Here is a 20,647-nt window from a genome sequence, read left to right on the forward strand (position 1 = left end):
TGTTGGAATATGCTTTTTGATTATTTTATTTTTGACCATTTCACACTTAACTTCCACCAGGCACTTGAATACTACCTCTTTATGGCCTTTGTACTCCACTTTGCTGCGATCAGGTGAAAAGCTTCGTTAGTCTTAGGAATTAAGAAAATCAGCCTCATTAGCAAACTGAACTTATGCCCATTTCATTGATGATGAAGTATTCTCAAACCACAGAGGCGCATAACATCCTTCAATTCAAGTAAAAACACGAAAAATCACCAAAACTGCAGTTGCACCATTTTTGCCCAACAGCAAGGGCAAACTCATAAAACATGCTGATCAATCGTCTCACAGAGGAGCAAGACATGAAAGTGCCGAGCAAGTGGCAAACTTTTCTCTGTTCGAGGACACTCACTTTCACATGAAATGTGTAACTTCTTATTTTTTAAGTCCCCTAAAATCCTCTTCCCTTCGTTTGAACTGATTATTGCACTAGAGGAAACCATCGACGTGATCTCTATTCATCCACTGTCACAAACTCAAGAAGAGAGGGAAATGTGAGATAAAGCACTGAGGGAAATGAATGCACAACGACTACTAAGATTAAAAACATAAGCTTACATGATTAAAATGATTTTTTAAAAAAGTCATAAAATGTTTCACATAATGTAGAAGAAAAATAACAACCAGAATTTAAGAATAACAGTGTTATACTTTAAATGAAACCATAGATGGCTGCAGTTGAGCAATTGATATATCAGCCAATATAAACTGCCCCTGTTTAAATGTGACAGCTGACTGCTAAAGATAAATCAAAACTGATCGGAAACCTTATAAAGACTTCAAGGGGGCATTTATACCTCGTCGCCAACAGGTGGCAGTGTGCTCAAAAGAACAGGTCGCTCCATACAAGTAACAGGTGAGTTCACACACTAGTGAAAAGTGACAGAAGAGAGGAAACAAGAGGAAAAAAAGGAAAAACAAAAGTGGCAACTGGGAGGACCTCTGGTCCAATGAAATAACTCTATTCCAAAATAAATCAGACACCAGTTAACACCTCCAGAGTCTGACCCTTCTCTTCTCTGCTCCCCAGTTCCTAATACTGGGGAGAATCAACAACAAACTACAGTAAAACTGACAGAATGTAAAAGTGCTGCTGCTCAAATCGACTTGAGGTACTGTAGATGGCAAACGAGCAGATTGTAAAGAATGACTGTGCCAAAGGAAGGGAAAGTTAAAAAAAAAAAAAAAAAAGAAAGACACCCACAAGGCCACAAGTAAAGGAGACAAACAGGGAAAAACAGACAGGAGGGGCGATGAGAAGGGGGCCTGATAAGGGTGAAAATAAACTAGTTGGCTGGTTTAATATTGCATAATAGTGCTGAGTTTCTCTCTTGTTTGTTTTTAAAGCAGCGTTTGCATCCTCAGTCCAGTGTGGGGGTGCCTCCTCCCCTCCCTCCTCCCTGCTTTCCTCTGCACAGTGTCAGGTCCGGATTGACTAGGCGTGTGGGGGGGCGGGACTTGCACATGTGAGGACTCCAGGTGTGCATGGTTGTGTCTGTGTGTGTGTTTCTGTGTGTGTTTCAGGGTGGCAACTGTTGGGGGAGGGTTGGTGTAGCTCAGGCGAAGTACATGGTCCTCAGGGTGTCGTGGTGAATCTGAACAGCTTTGGCCAGCGCCTGGGGGTCCCGACCGTTACTCTGACCAGACACATGGCTGCCCTCAGCGCTGCAGGGTGGAGAGGAGAGGAGCAGTTATGATGGATGACAAACAATAAAAGGCATATGCAGGCAGGAAATCTAGGTACATTCTCCAAGTACTATGATACAACTGCTATGAAAATAATACTTGAGGGTTCAGGACCTTTACATCCAGAGTTAAAACACAAGAGCCTCATGTTTAATCTCCCTCCTCCTCACCTGTCATGTTCTTTGTCCACCAGATGGTAGCGGGCGCGGAAGGCCACCAGGTGGGCGTAGTAGGCTGGCGCAGGGATGGAGACTGAGCGGGTACAGCGTACGTAGGTGTGGCACAACTGGTAGGTGAGCAGCTGGAACTCATCAGCGGTAAAACAATTGTCATCCCACAGTACATGGTAGTGGGAGGGCCGACTGGTGCCCTGGGAGAAGGGAATGAAAAGGCACACTTGTGTTATGGTGAAGATCAGATTTAAGTACAGTAAGTTACAGAAAAGATACCAGAAAGCTCAGGACATCATATAACTACACTGAGACACATAACAAGTGGTAAAAACATAAAATCATTACAGTCCAATGATTAAATTTTGCATATAAAATAAGAAAATAAATATAACAAGCGTTCACATAGGGATGCTATCACAATCAGTGATGTATTTTGCTGTATACATGCAATTACAATGTCTCAAGGATAAGAATAACACCAGCACATGAGTGATTTTGGCGTTAAACCAAACAGCCTCTGGGTAGTGCTATTGCAGATCCTTGTTGTCCTAGTTCTAATATATTTCAGTCTTTCAAAGGACCAGTGTGTAGAAATTTAATGGCATCGAGCTGTGAGCTTGCAGACTGAAAAGACCTCATTGCGCTTTTCCCTTCTAAGGAAAACCTACAGTGGCCATGAAACAAAATGCCAAAGGCCATATTGTTCTGCAGTCTCTCTGCCTGTCTGTGAAAGAGCCTTCAGAGTTGATAGGCTATTTATTAATAGTGATGTTTAACCAAACAGGTACTATGGGTGGGACACAGACTATTTATTTGTATAGAATTATTTATTATATGTATTATAGTATACTATAATACAGTTTAGTTTTAGTAGTATACAGTATTGTATGTTATTATTATCATTATCATTATCATTATCATTATTATCATCACCATTATTTACTAGGGTTGTAACAACATATTGAATATTGCAATAAAAAGAAAGTCTCAATACCATACCGGATTATGAAAATACCTGCTGTGATATTACATGGTTAATTATCTAATTTTTTTTAGTTTATAATACATAAGGAGTGCTGATGACAGCTGCACTGTTTTTGTTTGGTAAAGAATCCTTGAATTATGTGCAATTTCCAAAGACAATTCATGCCAATTATTTTGCACATCCTTAGGTCATAGCTGTCTACTGTTATTTTATTTTATTAAAGAAGGAAAGTAGGCACATTTTAAGTTAAAAGTTTTAATGTCATGATAAATATCATGTTGTGGACTTATTATTGTGGTATTATCATACCTTGAGTTTTTGTTATTGTTAACGGGACGGGTGGCTACATCAGAGCCAAAGCGCATTTTTAAATTAATGTTCCCAAGACTGGGGGGTGTAGAGCTGCTGCAGCAGGGGCACAGATTTCCAGGGGAGAAATATAGAGTGAAACAAAGTTGAATAAGTATGATTTATGTGGGAGAAATAAGCAATCAAGAGGTGGCTGATGCTATCATGCTAACCTTTATTTCACTGAAATTCAACTTGAATTCCTTTTTATTAGTTGCTTCCCTAATTATTGTTAATGGTCAATAATAATTATGTTGGGCCTTTTTTTTGTTTTTGTATTTTTTATCCAAAAAATAATAATACCATAATACCGTGAATAATACCATCCATGACTAAAACTCATGATACAATCCAAACTGTGAGTTTGGTGATCCCTTACATGCTTACTTGTGAATATTCTATTCCATTTCTGTCATATCCTGCTGATAAATCTCTGTAAAAAGGACATTTCAATAAGGTATGGTAGCTGCTGACATTTATGATATTTATGAGAAAAGTGGGGGAAAAAACAAAAAAACAACAACAAATGAATCCTGAGTCCTGTTTACCATCTATTTGTAACAGTGCATAGTTTAATGTTCAGATATTAAGATTTTAGTGAAAGAGAGTGTGATGAAATCTTGCTGAAAAAGAAAAAGGCGGCAGGCCGGGCTGACAAGAAGTTGGTCTGACCTGTATTCCAGCGTGACTGCAGAGGTAAAAGTCAAACTCATAGGGATGTGTGATGTCTGTATCCACGGTAGTACCAGCAGGAATGTTTCCACTGCGTCCAACCTGACAAAAGCAGAGTTAAGGTCAGTTAGTCCCTACTAATGCCCTTTAATTGGTTTTCCTTCATGTTTCATAATGAAAACAAAAATAACTGGAACAGAAAATGAAAGATGCAGGCAGGCAGCAGAAAAAAAGCTTTTAAGGCACTACATGAAAAAAAAGAACTAGTTGATGCACCAACACAGGCAAAGGTTGACCAAGTGCTTCCCAATCAACCAATTAAAAGCCTAATGCTCTAGAGAGCCTAATGCTCTGCACTGAAAATAAGGTTGTTACTAGCTGAATCTTACTCTTGGGGCCTTGAGTGCCACTCCAGAGCTCTCGGTTTGCACTGGGCCCTAATGCTTTAATCGAAGGTAATTACAGAGGTTAGGAGGGTGAACAGTCCAATTGACAACAAAAGGTAATTAAGGAGACCCATTTCGAGTACTTAACGTGCTGGCTCAGAGCATAAAAAGAATATGGACTAGCACATAACACACTGTACTGACTTTAATGGGAACCATCGCTGTGTCATACTTGTGTGTGTGTGCTTTTGTTTGTGTGGGAGCAATTGCTGGGGACTTACTCTCTCGTTGCGGTCGGCACAGAAGAGGCGCGTATGGTGGCGTTTTTGCACAACAATGTAGGTGATGCCTGGCTGGTACTCCTTCTCCAGGCTTATACAGGCCTCACGAATGGCCAGCAGCTCATAATACAGCACCTGACAAAGAAGAAGAAGACGTTATTGCTTCAAAGGTTTACAAAAAAATACCACTGAAGAAAATCCTGTCAGCTATATTCTTCACATACTATACAAAGAGAGACGGGCAGTATTTCGATGAAATGTATTTAAAATACAGATTTAATTACTTCTGATTTTGTGTTTTGCTGGGCAGAAAGAAGATAAGTGGAGTTAGAAGAGTGGGGGCTGACCTGTCTGAACTGGCCTTCTGAAACTCCATCCCTGTAGAAAATGATCCTGGTGGGCTTGTAGCGGGTCGACTTGTAGAACTGGATGAGCAGTTCCCGCACCATGGAGGCCAGGTCCTGGATGACTTCCTGCCTGGGCCTCTGGACCCGCACGGTGGCACAGTACCTGCTGGGGTGGGCGTCCATACTGCCTACCACCTGGAGGAGGGGGGGGGGGGGGGGGTGCAGAAGGAACAAGAGTGAGGCGGATGGTTGATAGATTGGTAGGAGAGAGAAAAACAGAGGAAATATCTGATAAAAATGTCAATCAACGGTGAATGTCAGACACAGGGGTCACAAGTGAATAAATTCAACCAATAGGTCAGAAGAAACTCACTGCTGCAATTGAAGGCTTCTTCCCGTCTCCAGCAGGTGGATGTGTAACATCTGCTCCCAAGAAGATAACTGGCTGTTGAAACACTGATGGCCTATTGATTGAGAGACATAACAAAGATTAATACTGAGGTACATGCAAGGGTGAAAGCAGATGAAGTTCTTGTTCTCCTTCTGCCTCCACCTTCATGTATCCCTGAACACGCACAGGGTTCCGACATCTTTTCCAAAGTTGAGTCAAGCATTTTTCAAACATTTTCAAGGTGCATTTTCAAGATTTTCCAGCACCTTACAGCTGTGGTAAGTTACAGATTTATAGCTATATACTCAACATGATTTATCAGATGCTATTGTGGTATAAACAACCCAAATTATGTTTTGTGATAGCATTCTGGTGATAATTTAAAGTAAAACACAAGAAAGTTTCATGTTTCGTCTTATATAATCTGACTGAGCCAATATGAAACAATCACTCAAACAATCGGTAGACAAATAACTTCAATAATTCATTTTAAAGCCAGTGCTCACTGAAACGGTATTTTCAGCACCCATATGAACCTCGCACATATTTCTGTACATGCCATTAAAAGAATGTATATGAAATGTATGTATGTATTTTTACATGGTCAGTGTCACAGAACAACACAACAGCATAACAATCTATTATGTTTTCAATAAGAAGAAAATTACAACTAAAATAATCAACAACAGTTACAGAACAACCCAGGGAAGCCACATACATTTGACTTGCTATCAATGTTGATGGAATAAAACTGGACAACATGAAACATATCAACTTATTTTGTTTGTAATTTGGAAGATTCTTGCAAGAAACGAGTGCCTACCAAAAACCCAGAGCCTCGATATCAGGCAGTCAGCTGCAGCTGAGGCTGACTTCAGCCAGCTGAACTGAACAGGAAAGGCAGCAGGGTTCCCTCCAGCAGAGTTTTAAAACCAACAAGTCAACACTGGGCCTCAAAACACTTTTTAGAAGCAATTTCTATTGACTTATAGAGTTTTCTTGTTGAAAATGTGATTCTGACGGGTTGTTGTAGCCTATGTGTGATAAACTCTTGTTCTGTCAAAAAACAGTAGTGTAATTGTCGAAGCTACAAGAAGCCATAACCAGCATCACTACAGTAGAGCGTCACCATATATGAAGAGAGGTAGGGTATGACTGACCGTTGGTGAGGTACCAGGATGTTGTTGATGCCTCCGAGCTTCACGTTGATCTTGAGGCAGAGGTTGGAGAGGGTCTGAGGTGACGTCTTCACCACGTTCTTCACCTGGACACACTGCGTGGCCATGCCCAGAAGGGTGTCTCCCACACGCTTTACCTCCGCTGTGGGTGGTTACAAAAAGTGAGCAAAGTAAATATATTCACCATTTTATCATATATCATTAGCACAAGCATAACAATGTCCATATCAATTCTCAAAATCCCTCAAAATGATTTAGGAGAGCAGTGAAACACTGTTCAACTTATGATCAGTGATTTAATTCAAAGCCTCATAAGTTACTGTCAAAGAAATTCTAACATAGTTGAGTATAAAAGATACAAGACAGCTGTCAGACATGGAAACCCTTCAGGGTTTAGGACAAAACAGATATATACAGACTGAAAAAATATACAAGGATAAAAAAAACACAATACAATTGACAGAATATTTTGTAACACAATGTGAAGTACAGTCTCTTCTGTGGTTCTTTCATTGACATGCTGAAGCTGAGGAGATACTGCACCTGCCCTTACTCCTAGAATAGTATTTGGGTTTCCACATAGTTTTAACCACGAGCATATCCTGGACTCTACAATAATATTTATTTTTAAGCCATTTTCTGACCGTAGACAGGAGTCTTTCCCGGGAGGATGACGATGATGAGCTGCAGTCCGGCGTAGGTGTTCTTCAGGTGTCTGAACATGGGCTCCACGCTGTCCGCTCCCTGGGCGTATTTACAGAAACATGGCTGTCCCTGGATGGGCATCCCAGCATCCTTGGAGATCTTACGCAGCTGGTCTGTGAAACCCCTACATGAGGAAGAGGCAAGAGGGAGGGACGAATTAGAGTGGGGAAGTCAACTACAATGAAAGCTACATGCTTGTGCCTTTTGTGTTTGACAATAATCTGTTATCTTAAAGAAAAAAGTTTTAAATTTGAAATTAATGTTTAACCATGGTGTTATTATCCTAAAATATCTAAAAGCAAATTTAACTCCATTTGTCCATATAGGTGCCAGAATTTACCTTTTTATGTCTCTGCATGTGGTTGGACAACAGATGTACACTATTCTTTTGTCTACGTTTGATATTGGTATGGTTATTTCTACCTCCACCTGGGAGGCTGTGCTTTTGGTGCCATCTGTTTGTCTGTTTGTCAGCAGGATTTTGGAAAACGACTGGTCCAAATCCAGGAAGCTTGGTAGAAGGGTGTAACATGGGCAGAATAAGGGAAGAATCCATCACATTTTGGAGCAGATCCGAATCATGGGGCAGATACACAAATTATTATTCGCTTTTGCTAAAGATTGCGAGATGGGGTATTTTGGTCTTGGTGGAATAAATGCCATACATCTTAAAATCCAGTAGATGGTAGTAAACTTCAGTAGTGAAATAACAGCTAATTGTAGCTATATGATGAGTCCATATCACAGTCCACATTCACTGTGGGGTAGCCTTCACATGTAGCTGCTCAAACTTCATACAGAAAGCAGTTGAGCAGGGACCAGGGACACTGGTTTCATGGGAGAACCAGTATAATTGTAACATCACTTTTTTTCCTCCAAGTAAGATGTGGCTATGAAACATAAAGACACGCATATCATACAACTAATTATACTCTTAGTCACATGTAAATGTGAATTATCTGCAATAGATATTAAGAAAAAGTGTTCAAACTTCATGAGAGCAAACCATAATGATAATATTGACTGTGAAGTTTGCACTTGCAGATTTGCAGATCATAGAGAGTGGACTTTCGGCCTTGACAGAGGTCTGCGCTGTCTGAGTTTCTGAATGTGCACTGTTCCTCTGGTATTAGGAAGTAAAGATACATCATAATATACCTACATTTATTTTCAATGCACATTGATTCTCAGCAAAACTATGTCTATTCATCCTTTATTGCAAAAAGCACTCCATCACTACCTTCGGTTAACTGCCTTTCAGTTTGCTGCATTGCATTGCAAGTCTTTTCTGTATTTATCAGGGTTTTTAGACAAAGTCATAGTAAGCTGGTTTCAATACCAAAATTATCAGCCAGAATTTTCCTATGAATTTCAGAGTCAAGTGTTATGGTGCAATACAAATATAATAATTAAGGATAAGCCTTGCTTTATAGAATCAGTGTTTGAAAAAGGAATATTATTGGTAAATGATCTTAGTAAGGGGTGAAATTATGTCTCTGTGCAGCCATATCACAAAACTGGAAAAAGAACATCATTATGTACAAATGGTAGAACAAATGGCACCCTGTCCCTACAATTAACAAGAAAATGTATCAGCAATTCAGACAAAACAGGAGAATTTGTTGGACAAATGTAACCCATGGGGAAAAGTTTTCACATGCATCTGCACAACTATCCTGGATGTCACCATGAGAATGTTACAACTAAAACTAATTTACGAATATTTGCCTACAAGACAAATGCTTAAAAAATGGGGCATACAACAGTGTGGCTTGTGTCGAGTTTGTGAATATAATATGACACATTTTAGGACTTTTTAATTCCATTGTTAAACTAAATTAAAAGGCCAATTTTGCAATAAAACTAAGCATCAAATGTGGAAAATATAGGTGCAGAATCTGAAACAGGGCTAAATCAAGGTGGAATGTGAATTTAAGACATTTCAAGACTTTAATAAAATGACCTGTAGCAACCCTTGGAATTTCAGAAAAGGACTTAACAGAATAAAAAAAACATATGAAAATGATCATACTTAAGGATTTCTTCCCGACACTGCCTCTGTGTGGCGAAGCAGGCGATGGCCCACATCTTGATCTCCACCCCAGTGTGGAACTGCTTCCCCCTCATGTCCCACACCCCGTGGCTGGGCGTGGCTACAGTGCGGTTCTGGAACAACATTGCAGTCTCACCACATGTACTCATGATTATGTGGGCAAACACTCACATTCATGCTGTTCATACAGACTCACGCTTGAGCGGCAGAAACACAAGTGTGCGCTGCACTCACATACACACACTTTCTGAAAACCCACAGAGCCAACACACATTCTTCATCCATACCATAATATATTAACACTCATTTTTGTAAATAAATTCACACTTTGAAAATAAATGTCAGTCAAAGAAACATGCATTTGCACCTTTAAGTCAAACGACCAATATCATCAAGTGGTTTTGATGTGAACCTTGACTTTTGTTGAAAATGTTGTGTGATGCACTGTGTGATGGAATGTTCAGTATGTTAGATGTCATTTGTTGGGTGTATCGTGCACAGCATAGTGTGCATGATGGTGTCAGTGTCCTCAGTAATCCACACCAAATGCACAACAGTACAGATGTGTCTCCTCAGAGAGGATAAAAAGACAGATGTTAATCAGCTCTGTGGTCAAGTCTCAGTAAGTTGCTTCTTTATCCAATTTTGGAATCCTGTTTTACCCACCTCCTCTTGACTTCACCAAAGAAAATTCACATTAGGCAAATGCTGGCAAAGTTTTTGGCAGTCATGATTGGGGTTTTTGCTTATTCAAAAAGCAACCTTGAGGCAAATGAACAAAAATGTTTGCAAAAGTTCACACTTCTGAGACTGAACCACAAGAAAAGAAGCCAAAAAGACTGACACCATGAAGTACAAACAGAAGCCAGTGAGTTAGTTCCCCTCAGAGACAGTTGTTGCAATAAAGTCTGAGGAAGGGGAGAGCGTGTCAGACAAACAGAGAGAATGGGCGTGATTTAAAGGAAGGGTACCATAAAGTGCTCTGTGCTCACCCTGCCGCCGTACTGCAGCATGGGGGCGGGTAGCACTCGCCCCGTCACGTGGGCCATCTCGTCGCGCACCTTGAACTGGAATTCCTGCACAAAAGGGTCTGCCTCGTAGTTGGCACTACGCACCTGCAGGGAGAGGGGGCGGGACACGGTAGTTAATAACAACATCATGTAAAGACCACTGCAGTACAGCTTTCATTAAATAATGAATTAAAGTTTGCAATATCATTTCACAGCTTCTTCAAATTTAATTCTGAAGTTCAGTCATATCAACCTGAAACATGGCCAGTTCTCCCTCAGATATTGTGGTACAAAGATATGGAATACAAAAGCACGCACCATCAAGGGCTTGTCGACATTAACTGTCATCAATTTTAATTCATAATATTTATTTCTTGATTTGTACATACAGTATAAATATACTGTAATTTTTGTTATTATATTTTTCACATATTGTTTTTATGTATATATTTATTTGTATTGGTTGTTTATTGATTGGTGAAATTTTCTACTCACTGTGTATGTTTGCTGTTGTTTTAAGTTTTATTATTTTTCTATTGCTAGTTTGTGTTTTTTCCCTAAAGGGAGGGGAGGTAAGTTGTATAAGCCTGTGGCTTCTTGACCTCTCCTGACCTCTCCTGATGTGAACTTTTTTTGGCATGACAGAAAAAATTTAGTCATGTGTTCTGCTGAAGTTTCCTTCATCTGCTCACTCATTGTGGCCTGTTTTGGTTAAAGAAATAGTTCAACAATGGCTCATTTTTATGCTCACAAAAGTCATATTGTGACTATTTTGATAGATATTGCCACTGCATGATTAGTGGAAATTATAATTTTTGCATCACAATTTTAATCTTCACTTATTTTGATAATAATAACTGTGTGGCCTTAGATGAAGCAAACAAGATATAACTTGTTAATTAGTGAGCTTTAGAGGTGTTAGTCAGATTTTGTTACCTTTGGACAGTCCGGCTATCTCTTCCCCCTGTTTCTAGTCTGTATGCTAAGCTAAACTAACCAGCTGCTCAACGCAAAGAAGCTCCCAAAAAAGTCAAACTATTCTTTTAAGAGCATCAGCTAAATTTAGAAACAGACTTTCTTCATTTAATTGTCATGAATTACCAATGTAGACAATTATTTCTCAGATGTTGCACAGTAGGACAAAATTAACATACTGGGAGACAGCTCTGATTCCTCTTAAGAATGAAACCACAGTGTAGCAATAGTTCAGTAGGAATTCTATTAAAAATATGATGACTACAATGCTTTCCTCTGTGCCGAGTGCTTGTGCCATCATTGTTTTCAATAGACCTTATGCCTCTGCTCTTTAATGAGGTGTTGCTTCTGTACTTGCTGGCATATGTATGGGTATTACTTTTCTTTTATGCATTTTCTATTTTGCAGTTAGCATTATCATCATTTTCATTATTTAGTAAGACGTTGGTGGATAGGAAATATGGTGTCATGCCAAAAAATGTCAGGTCAAAGCGCCCTAATCCAAAATGACTACAAGCACAGGTTACATGATCAGTCCAGCTGGCAGGATATCCAAATTTATTATGGAGTTTATTGTGTAGTTCTGACAGACATTGCTTATCTGCTTGTTTTGTCCTTTTCTGTCTCCCAACCTCTGCTATTCCACCCACACTGCTCTGTCAGTTTCAAGCAACTGTGCATCTAAATGAAACCGCCACCACAGTGATGAAGTCCAGTCCAGTTATTTTGCTGCTGACTGAGGAGACAGGGAGACGTGCTTTAATAAGGCAACAACAGGTACTAAATGTGTGGTGCTAATCTGATGGTGGCTAGAGGCAGTGTACAGTCTGTCAATCTTTCCATAAACAATACACTGCAGACCCTGAAGCAACAGCCTCACACACACACATTAAAGCCATTATGGTCTGGCATTTTGTTGACCCTGGTCAGGCCAAATGTAATGGACAAGCAGACATGCCTGTGTTAACGATATAAAATGAGAATCTGGGAGAGGTGATTACAAAACGAGCAGTTTAATATCAAGATGAACAGCATGGCAACCAACTGTTGACAGGCTTAGGAACACAGGCATTTCACAAAGCTGTTTTGTGTCCAACTAAATGGTAATCCAAATGTAACAAGGTGAAATCAACTGAAATACTCTATATAATCATTCTATGATTTCAGCATATTAAATCTATACGGGTGCAAAAAGTTTCTCTGAATTTAGCCAACAAGGCACTGCTTTGTGTTTGGCTCTGTCCACACTCACCTCTGTTAAAGTTATGCCTTGGTCACACTACGTGACTTCAAAGTCATCAGATCACCACACTGTTCACACTATACAACTTCCTGTCTCGTAATCGTGAATCTTGAGGTCGTTATGCTTTGCGCATTATACAACTATTCAGCAAAAAAGGTCACACATTACAAGATCATTCACCGGGAGAAATCTCAAACAAGTCTCTCTGGCGGCTGCTCAGGTGCTCTTCCATCTTTCCTTCTTGACTCTTTTCTTCCCCAGCCCGTGTCTGGTCTCAGTGGCTGTGGCTTGTTGCATGGTATCCTGACCTGTCCCTGACATGACCACATTTTAAACCTGCTTGATATCTTTCAGCTAGGCAACAGCAAAGTCTCAGGTTGCATCTTTGAACAGGTTACCGAGAGTGACCATAACTCACAGGAGCGTACACCTATTTGCTTCTGATTTAGCAACTTTTGTCTCCAAAATCCAGGCTAAAATCCAGCAGTGTGAACTCGGCTTTAGAGCTCCAACAATGGCTTTAACTTTCAGCCATATACAGTATGACCTAAATCTATCTACATGACTGATGGTGTATGTTTTGGGCTCTGTACAGCATAAAATGTTCTGATGAGACACATTTCAATGGACAGTATATGATGCACAAATACTATTTGTTTTTGTTTTCTGTTACTCCAAAACTCAAAACCATAACTAGAGACACCTGTCACGAATATGAAGGAATCTTTATGAATGTTGTCATTGAATGTCATTTGACATAATTAACTGAATGACACTTAATGACAACAAAAACATCATAAACGATCATAAGGACTCTTTCATGTTCATGACAGGTGTCATATTTTTATGTATTCATTGATATTTTTTTACCTTTATTTAAATATGAGGAAAAGACCAGGTCCTGAGACCAGCTCCCAAAGATTTAGGTGATTTTGCAACTGATTCCAAGAAATATGTCCAGAGAGCGAAGACAATAACTTCCCATGCTTTTTGTCGAATATAGATCCATAGGTAAAAAGAAAGCAGTCCAAGAACATCCTTGTAAATAACATTTTACCAATGATTAAGCATCCAACTTGCTCATACACAAAACAGCGGTGAGTCAGAGCAGTGAGATCTGTGATAAATCTTAGTGCTCAATGGCAAACTGTACGGTCCTGTCAGTCTTATGTGCACCACTTCAAATAAAGTGTTACCAGGGTAACAATGTTAACCGTACTACTCAGCGGGTGTTCACAACTCACCAGCCTGCTGATCTCCTCCTGCCTGTCAGGTGCAGAGCGAGCGGTGGCTTTGATCATAGTGGATGTTTGATTATCTGTCAGCTTCTTGATGCACCGTTGACCAGCTACAATGTTACACACCTGCAAGAAAACAAGGGCAAAGGTTTGAACAAACGTTGGAAGATGCATCTTTTATCATTTTAGTTATTATTTAGCCAGCAAGTTCTGGGCATACTGCACCTGCCCTGCTTTTTATTTATACAGTTGATACACAGGCACACCTGGGAACTGCCCAGTAGGCCCTACACTGCAGGTTTCATCATACTTTATTATAGTTATGTTTAAACTGAAACCCTGAAACTGAAACTGAAAAAAAAAAAAAGAAGAGCAAGTTGTTTTCTCTCACCTCAAGGGGCAGGTAGGTATGCTTTTGCTCCTGGCCCACTTGTAGACAGGGCAAATGTGGATACTTAAGCTGCAGGTTGTACTTCTCCCTGAAGTACTGGGCTACAGTGCGCTCTACAGTCTGACCATTTTCCAACTGTAGAGGGAACCTGCAGAGACAGAGAAATGTCAAAAACTAGACCACCACTGAGGACAACTAAAATAGATTGAATTTGAACAGACACATGCAGCTCCTGTGTTCTGTGAGGTAAAGTTGCTGATCTTTCTCATGGTTTGGTTGCTGGTTGGTTGGAGAGAGGGATATGTGGCTTATATAACAGCATTTTCCGTCAGAGAAGGTGTCTGATAGCAAAGTAAAACGTTCTGCTGAGTCTGGTCATAGTGCTATATTCCTTCGCTTCCATGCTGGTACTCTTCTCTGCTTCTCCAAACTGGGGGCGTACAAATCTCCATCTACTGTAGGTAATACACCGACTATTGCTAAACAGACAAGACAGATGTAATATTATTTTGCCCTGATCGCCTAGCAAATACAACTGTTTCTTGGTCCACTAGCAACAGAGAATCTACAACCAGAAATCCAAGTATCACATTTGACTCACAACTAAACTTCAATCCATACGACAATAATCTCATTAAATTCTGCTACTTCCTAAAAAATGTCACCAAATTAGATCAGCTTTGTCTCCTCCCAACTTAGAAAGGCTTATCCATGCATTTTTGTCTTGCCATGCCTGGACTACTGCAGTGGACAGTTTACATGCCTTAGTCAATTATCAGTGCTTCAGCTAGTGCAGAAGACTACTTGTTTTATAATTGGGAACAATCGTAGGAAGCATATCACCCAAATTCTTGCATCCCTACACTCGTTGCTTGTTAAATTCAGGACTGAATTTAAGATTCTGTTAATAATTTTTAGGCCCAACATGGTCTGGGTCCCAGTTAATTTACATAGCACTTGGCTCCCCAAGCGCCACTTCACAACCTGAGACCCCAGTGTACTCTTACTGGTTGTGTCTAGGTCAAAGCTGGTGTTTAAAGCCATAGATATACTTGCTTTTAACTACCCGTTCGCATACACAACTGGCTGTCTCATGTATCCTGCGTCGATTTGGAGCGAGAGTTGTGTATGTCTTCAGAAATTAATGCTGTGCATACAGGAACTCAATTGCATGGTTAAACAGCAAGTATATCTCCTACCTAAGGGTGGCCGAGCCCTTGACATCAATTCTCTGCCCAAGGAAATTGCCTGCCAGTTCATTACCCATTTTTAAACCATTGCTTAAAACACATTTTTAGAGAAAAGGGTTTTCTGATGCAAGATTTATAATGTTTGTGCTGCTGTTTTTCTTTAATTGTCTTCTGTTTTTGTACTTTAATTCTCTACTTGCATGTTTTTATCTTGTTTGTTTTATTCTCATGTCTTTTGTGATACACTTTGTAACCTTATTTAGACAAGTGCTTCACAAATAAACGTATTATTATTAAGTACCCCATAGAACCATACTTCGAATAATCCGAACTATCCCTTTAAGAACACTTAAAATATGTGCCACCATCTCCCATCAAACCTCACAGTCACTATTCAAATATCAGTAAAGATCTTTACTCTTTCCATTCTAACAGCATATTGCTAGACGGCACACTGCCTTGTATATGGACCATCCTTTCTGACGGCCATATGGTGATTTAGACGCCACGTAACAATAACACACAGCAAGGTTTGATAACACACAGCAAGGTTTTCTATTATGGATGACAAACACTGATGGTAAGCAGCCGGCAGCCACACACCATGACTACTTCACTAACGGATGACTAATGTTGACCGCATGGTTGTCAGATGAGTCAGGCATTATCTGGTTTGTTTGGTGGTGGATTGGTGATCGCATCCTCTGCGGTCCGTGTTCCCCGCCCCCATCACATCCACACACTCCGCCCAGAGTCTCCCGTTCCCCCACCCGCCCCGGAGGCTGACTCACGTTTGATGGCTGGCAGGCCGGCGGGTCACGTTGCAGACGCGGTACTTCCTCCGCATGGTTCCACAGTGCGTCACCTCCACCTTCAAACCTGGTGAATAACATAAAGTGGAGTAGCATTGAGAATGTGTCTGTGTGTGAATGGCTGCGACATGTGCTCTGCCTGTTCTTGCTCAGACTCTCTCTGTCTCACCCACGCACACAATACGCTTTTATTCATCCGATTTAACTCTCTTTGTCACTTGCAGGTACACTTTACACCTCCGTCTTCACCTTTGATTTCTTTGGTGAATTTGACCCGGTGTGAGTCTGTGAGAGGGCGAGGTTGCTCGTCTATGTTGTGGATGTCCAGCACTTCACACATGAACTGGATGACTGGCTGGGCCTTGTAGAAGGCGGTGGCAGACACTGCAAGATAAAGCAAGGACAAGAGTTATTTAAAATAAATAAAAACAATACTAACATAATATGTGATAATTCAATTTCCACAAAACATGGGACGGTGTTTAAAATGTAAATAAAAACATACAAAGACAAGATATTCAAAATTCAATGACTGAGACTGTTGAGCAATTAAAATCATATAGTGTTGTCAGTTCCCAAGTGCTTACTGAGTGTTGTCAAAAGAAATTATGATGTATCACAGTCCATGATGTCCGAAAATAAGCTGAAACGTGGACTTTTTTGAGCACTCCACGACTTTCTCATTTTTTTGTTGCCCCTGTCCCAACTCTTTGGGGACATGTTGCAGGCATTAAATTCAGAATGAGTGTAGATTTACAAAAAACACATACAGATTATCAATTTGAGCATTAAATATCTTGTCTTTCTGCTGTATTCAATTGAACATAGGTCAAAAAGTTTTTGCAAATCATTGCACTCTGTTTTTATTTATGTTCCACACAACATTCCAACTTTTATGGAAATGGGATTATATAACACTTCACTAAACAACAACAACTTATTTCTGTAATCCACTGACTGCAGTTAAATCACAGTTTAAATTGGATGGTTTGCATTTTGAGTATCTGCCTGAAAAAAGGAAAACGTTTTGTTTGTGCAACACTCAGACACTGTAAGGAAATCACAACCTCACAACTCCAGCAATATTTTTTACCAGTTTATAACCATGTCTATGACCATATGTTCAAAATGGTATCTACTTTAAAATTCTTACACAACAAGGTGATGCACAGCTTCAAGTAACAAAGGCAATGCATGAATACGAAATGAATTGTAACAGGGATGGAAAATGTACTCTTGAATATGCAATGCAGCCATTACAAAGCTCTTGAAGAGGCTGATCGTGTAATGTTTGTGTATTCAGCCCACGATGCTAAATAAATGTCGCAGGAACACTCATCAAACACAAGAAGTGAAATTCATGTGGCACAAAGTTCCCTTTGTTCTGATACGATGCGTTGTCTCAATAAAAGGAAAGACTGAGGTATTCAGAAATTAAAATATGATAGGTGGCACATCAGAGCGAGACATCAGAGGGAAATCAAAATCTAGGGAAAACAAGAACCGGTATGACAAAACACAAAGCCGTAAAATAAATCCAAAAATGGACATGGAGAGATGAAGAGAGTTTGGTGTTGAGGTTGTGGAAGCTGTTGACGAATTGTCTGGCTCAGCTGCTGTGATGTAAGAAACCTCTCTCTGACGCTGCGTTTGATAAAGGCTCTGTGAGCACATCCATGAGTGATGCCTGACAAGGCCACAGATGATTGCATTGTACAGACATCAGTGTTTTCCACAGCATGACAGTAAAACAGCACAGGGACATGTTAGGAAGTAGTGATAAAACAATTACCAGTTTCATGATGCTTCACCAAAACATACCCACAATTTTCCCAGTTTAACAACACCATGATAACAGAGTTCATTGGTCACTATAATCCTAATATGAAATTTTCATACATCATCTTTACTAAGTATGTTATTTCTGATTTCTAATTCCATGTAATTCCCCACCTTATTTTAGTGTTGGCGCACAAACTACTTTAACCTGCTCACTTTGCTTTTCCTTTCTGCCCCTCTGCACCAACCAGGTGCACATACAAGCTTTTACAAAACAACAACATAAGTAGGCTTACATTAAACAAGAGACTCTCTCTGTTTGTCTGCAGAGCATGTGCGATTGCCAATGAACCCTTCTCACAACAGGAGAACAAACAGCTGAGGGGTAGAGCAAGCAGAGATTTGCCACTTTTTAATTGATAGTATATGGTGTTCTTTTAGACAGATTAAAAAAAGAAAAACTAAAAGAGAATGACAAATACACTCTGGTGGCCCTTAATGTATCTGGGCGGCCCGCCCAAGTAAAGTCTATGTGTGGGAGACAGCACACGCTTTTGCACCTCTGATTTGCCTTGTGAGACATGAGAGCCTTTCACCAGCGACAGGAAGTGACATCACCCTTAATTGTCCTCCCCACACATTGTGATTTATTTTCTAAGTGTCTGAAAGTGTTTATGAGTCACTCATGCAAATGTAAAATTGAAAGGTCCCATTTCTCTGTAATTACTATTATCTAGTATAGGCTTATATGTTTTTGATCGCTCATGATAGCTGAGCAGTTTTGGTTCCCTGTTTGTGCTCGTGTATTCAAATAGGCTTATTAATCCCAATTTGCCGATACACAATGCTGTACAGAAGAGTTGGATAACAAATGCTCTGCAAACACTTGGAGTTGTAGTCTGTTGTTGGAGAGCACACACAAGAGACTTGAGCCAACCAATTGATTTCCAAGGATGAGAGGGCGGGAAAATGAGACAAAGAGAGAATCAGAGAGGAGAGAGGGAAACGTTCAAATACAGACAGAGGCTTCAAGCACTCGGAGCAAAACAAAAGCTGTCTCAACGAAACGCTCCACACAGCTACCCTCCTGACCCCAGCAACACCCACCAGTCTCGCTCATCGAGGCACAACCACACACACACACGCACGCACGCGCACGCACACACACACAAGCTGCCCTCTGTCTCCACAGCAACTGACTAGTCAGTTCCCATCCAGCCAAGAACCCACCTTCCTCCAAGTTCCTTGGTCTCCAACAACCTCCTGCAGTGTGCATATGGCAAAACACATTCTCTGCCACCCTCTCTGCCACTTATTTTAATTTTAATCATTTAAATAATAATAACACATTGTAATTCTAGCTCACAATTCCAGGTCAACAAACAGAGTGAGCAGCACTAAAGCCAATTACCAAACTACATCTTCAATCATTCCATTTGTTCAACTGGTTCTCAGCCAGCAGAACTGACTCTGTTCTGACAAACTAGTCGACAACTCATGTCAGCCAGAGTGGGACTCATCACCAAGGCTCAACTTATCCAACAGCCTTTACAAGCAATGCAACCAACAACATTCATGTTTGATTTGATGAAATAATAACCAAAATAAAAAGCAAATTTGGTTCCCCAGCACAGCATCACAACTTCAGCCTCCACAATGATTAAAAAAAAAAAAAAAGAAATAGATTTCTCATGTATGTCAGGTAGAAAAGATCGATTGGCTATTAAGTTTCTTCAAACATAACATCACTGAAGGTAAATTGATCATGCACAAATATCTAAAAATAGCCTGTATCATGGAGCCTCCAAGTCATTCTAATCTATCTGTTTAATTATTAAAATCTAATTTCCCCAGCTGGGAAAGAGGACCAGAAGAACAATTTCTGCATGTTTTTTTTAAAGCCTCTGGAAATGTGGCTTTCAATAGTAAAAATGCATCTGTGATATCAAAGTTTAGTGTCTCATTCAGCACCCACAAAAAACATTAACTAAAACGATAACTGTTAGAAAACCTACTTCAAAGAACATCTTTGCTGTTTAGACCTTTGCCAAGACTGTGTAGGTGTGGCAGATCACATTTTGATTGCCATTTTCCTTGAGAGTCCCAACACTGAAAGTAAGCACTGTAGCAAGCAATGTGAACAAGGGCAGCATAAGCACTACCAATTCACATCCAATAACAGGAAAGTGTACGAAAACTTAACTGACAATATTTAGATTAAAACTAATTTCTACTACTCTAGATGCTTACTATTATGTACATTAAATCTTAAATTGCATAGTTAGAAGTCTATTGTGGACCTGAGTCTTTGAGGTTTTAAAAATAAAAATTGAAAACATTGTGAATCTTGTGTTGAAATATTCTGAAATGGCAACAGCTGTATTTGCAAACAAATGAAGCAGTAAGCAATAAAAAAAAGCTCTCGTATTTACATTGTTGTGGCTCTGAGGCCATGTTATTAAATCACAGTCAAATTAAATTTTTAGAATTTGGCTCTCACCATCAATGTTAAGCATCATTTTCCACATGGCAGGGCGCACAGATTGATGGAAGCCAAACCAAACCTCCCTCCCACCTCCCAGTGGATGATCATAGCCCTCTGGAGCCGAGAAGAAGGATCGACCCACTGGAGTGTACCTAGATGGAGAAAAGTAGCAATTATGAGAAAAGAGCAATGAGATTGAAGGAATGAAAGATAATGGGGAGATAAAAACAGTCAAAGGTCACAAAGAAAGAAATGAAAAGGAGGAGAACATGGGGCA

General features: G+C 40.0%; 1 protein-coding gene across 2 annotated transcripts in view; it reads right to left on the bottom strand.

The window, feature by feature from the left end:
* Window positions 1-237: 237 nt before the first annotated feature.
* The window catches only part of ago3a (argonaute RISC catalytic component 3a), a 42,173-nt gene continuing 21,763 nt past the window's right edge, over window positions 238-20,647 (bottom strand). The window contains exons 5-19 of one of the 2 annotated variants that reach the window (XM_084727034.1): window positions 20,386-20,522; window positions 16,356-16,490; window positions 16,086-16,173; window positions 14,105-14,252; window positions 13,720-13,839; window positions 10,240-10,362; window positions 9,227-9,360; window positions 7,134-7,318; window positions 6,472-6,631; window positions 5,294-5,384; window positions 4,921-5,115; window positions 4,574-4,708; window positions 3,907-4,008; window positions 1,899-2,098; window positions 238-1,707 (exon numbers count right to left, since the gene is read on the bottom strand). In XM_084727034.1, the coding sequence (XP_084583160.1) occupies window positions 1,599-1,707; window positions 1,899-2,098; window positions 3,907-4,008; window positions 4,574-4,708; window positions 4,921-5,115; window positions 5,294-5,384; window positions 6,472-6,631; window positions 7,134-7,318; window positions 9,227-9,360; window positions 10,240-10,362; window positions 13,720-13,839; window positions 14,105-14,252; window positions 16,086-16,173; window positions 16,356-16,490; window positions 20,386-20,522 (2,062 nt within the window). In that variant the 3' untranslated portion in view covers window positions 238-1,598. Of the gene's footprint in view, window positions 1,708-1,898; window positions 2,099-3,906; window positions 4,009-4,573; window positions 4,709-4,920; window positions 5,116-5,293; window positions 5,385-6,471; window positions 6,632-7,133; window positions 7,319-9,226; window positions 9,361-10,218; window positions 10,363-13,719; window positions 13,840-14,104; window positions 14,253-16,085; window positions 16,174-16,355; window positions 16,491-20,385; window positions 20,523-20,647 lie in introns of both variants that reach the window. The other variant, XM_084727033.1, reaches the window with a different exon arrangement.

Source organism: Lutjanus erythropterus, chromosome 9 (genome assembly GCF_056507025.1).
Source record: "Lutjanus erythropterus isolate fLutEry1 chromosome 9, fLutEry1.hap2, whole genome shotgun sequence".
Taxonomy (NCBI): Eukaryota; Metazoa; Chordata; class Actinopteri; order Lutjaniformes; family Lutjanidae; genus Lutjanus; species Lutjanus erythropterus.